The sequence below is a fragment of the Equus caballus genome, chromosome 5 (genome assembly GCF_041296265.1).
Source record: "Equus caballus isolate H_3958 breed thoroughbred chromosome 5, TB-T2T, whole genome shotgun sequence".
NCBI classification, from domain to species: domain Eukaryota; kingdom Metazoa; phylum Chordata; class Mammalia; order Perissodactyla; family Equidae; genus Equus; species Equus caballus.
In genome coordinates, this window is record NC_091688.1 from 17,662,193 (window position 1) to 17,668,192 (window position 6,000).

At 44.9% G+C, this 6,000-nt stretch overlaps 1 protein-coding gene across 1 annotated transcript in view; it reads right to left on the reverse strand.

The window, feature by feature from the left end:
* NMNAT2 (nicotinamide nucleotide adenylyltransferase 2) overlaps nucleotides 1–3,414 on the reverse strand; it is a 138,494-nt gene extending 135,080 nt beyond the window's left edge. Inside the window, exon 1 of the mRNA XM_001489595.7 lies at nucleotides 3,106–3,414. Within this exon, the coding sequence (XP_001489645.2) occupies nucleotides 3,106–3,190 (85 nt within the window). The 5' untranslated portion in view covers nucleotides 3,191–3,414. The remainder of the gene's footprint in view (nucleotides 1–3,105) is intronic.
* Between the last annotated feature and the right edge of the window lie 2,586 nt (nucleotides 3,415–6,000).

The window sequence follows — 6,000 nt, forward strand, 5'->3', positions numbered from 1 at the left end:
AACTGTGCAAGTACTACTTTACAGAGATGAAGAGTGAGTTTTTAGTTCTGAATGCCACTTCTCTTTTTGTTTATATTCTTTCTTTCTCTTTTTTCTTTGGATTTCAAAATATAGGAGCTCTATTAAAGACATCTAATTTTAAAGTTCTGTTTGGGTCTTGTTAAAAATTTTCTATTACAAATTTCAGGCCTCTTAAAGAAACTTTGATAATTTTATTACATTAATTATTTTTGTATTATTGCAGAGAAAATTTTAAAAGCCATTTAAAAGGAGAAAATAGTTCACGGATAACTGTTTCCTTTAGAGATGGGAATAGAGCTCTTAAGGAAATAGGTATTTAGGAATCTCATTTAGCTGATGGCCAATTTAATTCTAATCTCTGTTAGTATATATTTGAAGGAAATAGAGTTCACGGAATTATGGAGTCAGAAGATTTGTGAGCACTTCTTCCTGTCTTTGGTACAGTGCAAAGGAACTGAGGAATGTGGCGTTTGCAAGAGGAACCAGGAATGTGGCGTTCAAGTCTCAACTCTGCCACCCACTCTCCGTGTCACTTAAATCACTTAAGGAAGTCAGCCTCTGAACATGAGTTTCTCACTTGTAAAGTAAAGATAATGATGCCTTTCTTATAAGCTTGTTATTAGGAATAAGTGACATAACATATATGAAAAGGCCTGGTAAACCGGAAACTGCTCTCCAAAAATAAATTACAAAATTTATCACAAGCTCAAAGTTTCCCACAAGAGAGATTCCACAAAAAATAGTTTAATATGTATTTGTGGTCTTCTTCTTGCTTCCTTTTCACATATATATCTGCTAAAACCTCCCTTAAGTTATAAGCTCCTAAAGCCACAGTAAGCACACCATATCCTCTTTCCCTTTTTCTCTCTGGATTACACATAACTAATTGACACTCAAAAGGCTTTGTTGACAGATATTCTCTTCTTCCCCAGTTCCGATATCAAGCAAACAGTCATGACTGTCAAAGAGTCTCCTTTCACCTATTCTGTATCTTAACCTCCCTGCTGTAATCCAGGCTTATTTCCACATATTCTCTTCTCTAAGCTCATGGAGAATTGGCAGGTCAGCATCCACTCAACAAAAGCCTTTATCACTGTTACCAAACTCTATTCAGCTGTGAGACAGAATCCTTAGTTCTCAGTCTAAATCTGTCCCTCTTGCAATCCAAAGCAAGCAGAATTAACGATATCCTTAGCCCCAGGAAGAAAGAAAGGAGGAGTACCTGCTGGCTCGCTAAAGATTCCTAGAGCTAAGGAGTTCCAGAGGAAAGCTCATCCCTGTCTGAGCAACGGAGAGGAATAAAGTACATCAACATAGAATGATTAGAGGAAATACGGACACAGGAGAAAAGAAGAACAGGGGTGAAGATATCAGAATCAAACGAAAGTGAAAGTAGAGTGTTCCCAGGGCACTGATGTTCCTTTTGAAGAGATGCATCCTGATGAGATGCTCTGGTCTACCCTGATGCTTGAACAAAAGTCTTTATTTAATAGGTAAGTTGGCATTAGCTCCTAATAAAACACTTCTAAAAGCGAAGGGGTGCTGAGAAAGGGATGGCTACCTCTCAGTCCCCCTCCTTGGATCCTATAAATGTGCCTCCCTGAGCAGCGCTCTACTCCACGTAGTTCTAATATTCTTTCCCCCGAGATTTTTAATAAGCAGGCCCAGTTCAACGCACCTTTTAGGTTTAAGAGAGGAATATTTTTAGTTTAAGCTACCTCACCCAATCCTTACCGATATGATGTGGCTTTCATTAAACAGCGCTAGGAGGGCTCACTCAATCCTCAGGCTCAGAGTAAACACGTGTGCCCGCAGCCAGCTCCGGCGCGCCCTGTGTTTCAGCACCGCCGCCTCTGGATAGCGCCTTGCTGGCCGGCCGGGTCAGGGCCTCCCATCCGTCTCTCATCCAACCCCAGCCCACTACCTCTCCTCTTCTCCTCATTTCCCTCAGTGCTAGAGAAAAAAAAAATACCACCATCTTCTAACCTCTCCTCAATTCCGGCTTCTAAAGTGACCTCCGTGTCCCTCCCTCAGGGTCTAAACTCGCACACCCCCGCGCCTTTGGGTCTTACAGGAGCAGCAGCGAAGCCGCGTCATTTACCCACTGGTGGCCCAAGATCTCCAATAGGTATCGATCACCTTTCTCTTGCCGCTGCTGAATGCCAAACAAGCAGCCAGGAGCCCCCCCTTGCTCCTTCTCTCTCCACGCCCCAAAGCCTCCAAGAAACAAACGCGTGATGATGCGCCCTCCACCCACCCCCCAACACACGCGCGCACACACACACATACAATCGCAAGCCGCAAGCTTTCCGGGTGCCATTGTCACCCTGGGCAGAGCCTCAGCCAACTTGGGCCCCCATCCATTAACACCGGCTCGCAAAGGGCCGCCCGCAGCGGCCGCCCCGCCCCCTCCCCTTCCTAGGCAGCGGGTCCTGGCAACCAAGCCCAGACTGGCCAGGCCCCCCCACCCCATTCACTCAGCCATCCACCTCGCGCAGGCAACACGCGGTCCATAGCCCTCAAACATTCGCCCCTGGGCCGCCCTGAACCATCAGCCAAACCCTAAATTAATCTCTTTGAAGCCTCAGCTCTGTTACTAGTGTGTTGTGTGTGTGTGTTTGTGTCTCCGAGGCATATACATCATTTAACTCCTTCGAGCTTTCCGCCTATCCTAAACAAACAGCACGTTATCTCCAGCCCCCTCCTCTGTTCTCCACGCCCAACCTCTGCCCCCATCCCGATTCTCACAAGCCAAACAGCCAAACCACCGCACCACCGCACCCCAGTTCTCGAACCTCGACCTCCCGCCCAGCCCACACCAGCACTCACTTCCAGCCCCTCCCCTCCCCCACCTCTTGGCCCCCTGCGAGCGGGGTCAGGCCCGAGCAAGTGACGCCTCGGAAGCGCAGTCTACGTCCCCTCCCAGGAGCCAGGAATAGAGGGGCTGACCTCCCACCAGCGAGATCAGCCTGCTCACCCCTCCGGAGGGGCACACGCCTTACTGTTCAGTCGCCCTGGAAAACACAGGTGCCGGAGAAAGAAGAGAGGAGGAAGCAGCCTCCGGGGGTGGGCGGGAGGACTCACCGAACATCTGAATGTGCCCTTTGGTGATGGGATTGAAGCTGCCGCAGGCAAGCAAGATAACGTGGGTCTTGGTGGTCTCGGTCATGGTGTGGGTGGGTCCCTCGCCCTGGTCCAGGGGTCGCCTCTCTTTTTGTGTCTCGATGTGTCTGCAGAGGGAGAAAGGAAGGCGAGGCTCCGGTGGTGGATGCTGTGGACTCCGAGGAGCCGCTCTAGACGCAAACCGCGTCACTCCCCGCCTCCCCTTAACGCTTGCAGCTCCGGCAAAATCCGAGACCGCTTTTGTGTTGCTCTGCTGGTTCCCTCTCTTTGCTTTCTAGCTTCTTTCGCGTCTCTCGTCCTGGTCTCCCACCCCTCCCTTTTTCTCGCCCCCACCCCTGTTCACTCCTTCACACTTTCTTCCTTAGTGTTTATCTACAAGGCAAGACATGGTACCCAAATCCAGAACCATGAATACTTACAGCATGGTGTGAGCTCTTTATATCTCTTACCTCCTTCTGATATAGTTTGCCTCCTTGTCGCTAACATTCTTCTGTCCACATCTACTTTCTCTAACATTTCCAACGCCAAAAATGTTTGGTCTTAAGAACTGTTTTCTTTCTTGCTTCTTCGGATTTTTAAGTGAGAAATGATCACTGTTCATTTCAAGAGTGTTCATTTCTGCCTTTCTTTTTCCCCTTATCTGATGATTTTGAACTATTGAACTGAGCCACATCTTGACCTAGTGGTTGCCAAAAATAGCAGGAACCTGAATCTTTCCCCTGGAGTGAGTTGAAATAATGCTATCAGATTGAGAGAAGATGGATGGGGCCAAGTTTCTAAAGCTGCCTTAGAAAACTATTTTGATCTTACATAAGCTATCAAAGTTGAGACAAAGATTTACCCATTCAACAAGTATTTCTTGAGTGCTTGCTATGTGTTTGGCTCTGTTATAAATCCTGCTGATAAAAGCAAAGTCCATGTCTTCGTTGAGTTTACATTCTACTGGAGGGAGATAGACAATAAACAAACAGAGAAGGAAAATATTAGATGGCAATTGTGCAACACACAATAAGTGAATGCAATTCACTCTCTGACAGAACAAAGGTGAGTGGAAGAGAGGGGGTTATTTTAAATGAGTAGCTAAAGAAGGCCTCTCTGGGGAAATTTAAACTAAGATTTTAATGACAAGGAGTTGCTAACACAAATATTTTGGGGCTGGGAAGGGCTTAATATACTCACAGAAATGAAAGAAGGCCGGTGTGACCAGAACGCATGAATAAGCGGAAACATGCTAGGAGAGAAGATTGGACTGGTGATGAGGACCTAGTCAAGTAGGGCTTGTAGGCTAGGGTAGGTTTGGAAGGCAAGGAACTCATTTAGGAAATTCTGCTGGTAGCCTTGGAAGTGGAGCTGTCCTTGGTCTAGGATTTATAGAGGTGAAGTTGATGAGAAGCATATGGTCTCAGGATAAGTTTTGTAAATAGACTTTACTGTCTTTGTAGATGGATTGGATGTGGAGGATGCGGGAAAGAGACATCTAGGAAAATGTCTTTGAAATTTGACTTAAGCAAATGAGTGGACTGAGACTCAGAAAGATCAAGAAAGTTTGAGGGATGACCAAGTGTTCTATTCTGATACAATAGATAGACTTAATAATTCTTTTATGTAATTGAGATATAATTGACATATATCATTGTATTAATTTTAGGTGTACATAATAATTCTGAACTTAGAGATCCACAAGTATAAAATTTACCTTTGCTGGGCTTTATGTTCTTGGATAAGTTACTACCCTATATTAGTGGGTTGGTCTTTGTTTCTTATCCAAGGGCATGTGGTAGGTGTGCAGTACATATTTGTTAAATTATGCTGAATAGCAATCAACCCTAATAGGCACAAACTTTCTAGTTTAAGTACAAGAGTCCTAAGAATTGATGTATATTTACAATGGGGTTTGTAGCTTCCCTGACTTAGGATGCAAATTAGTGGGGTAGAAAGAGCAAGAGATGTTGAAGGGAGGCTGGTGTGGGTATGCAACTCTTACATTTACTAGCTGGGCAATTAACGTAATTATAGTTGAGCAATAAATATTTATTAAGTGTCTGCCACGTGCCAGGCACTTGACTTAGGGGCTGTGAACAAAAAAAGTCCCTGCTTTAATAGAGCTCAGATTCTAGAGGAGGACAACAGACTATAACAAAAGGAATAAACATAGTGGTAGTAGGTGCCATAAAAGAAAAATAGAGCAGGGTAAGAAGAAAAGGAAAGGGAAATCCTCTTTTATTTTAGGTGGTTAGGGATGGCCCCTCCGATAAAATGGTATTTGAGCAGGGACCGGAAGGAAGTGAAGGAATGTGTCATGTGAATATCCGGGGAAGAAATACCTGGCAGAACAGTAGGTGCAAAGAGTCTGAGGAGCAGGAATGCTTGGGCGTGTTCAACAAGGATGCCCTATGGCTGGAGAAAAGAGAGTGGGAAAGTGGTAGGAGACAGATCAGAAAAGTAGGACAGATCTCATCAGGCCTCGTAGGCCCTGATTAGGGCTTTGGCTTCTTCACTGAGAAAGAGAGGAAGTCAATGGAGGGTTTTGAGTGGAGAAGTGATGTGAACTGGCTTGTACTTGAAGAGTATCAGTTTGTCAGGAGATATAAATTTTGGAGTCATCAGTAAAGTTTCATATTTAAAACCATAGGATTAAATGAGGTCACCTATGGAGTAACAGATATGTAAAGAAGAAAAGAGGCCCTCAGATTCAGCCCTGGGGCACACCAAATTACTAATAGTAGCTAACATCCACTGAGTATCACTGGAAGCCCAGGCACTATAAGCCGTTTACAGATGTTAATTCATTTAACACTCACAATAACTCTAACTTCATATACTTTTATCCCATTTTAGTGATGAGCATAAAGGAGC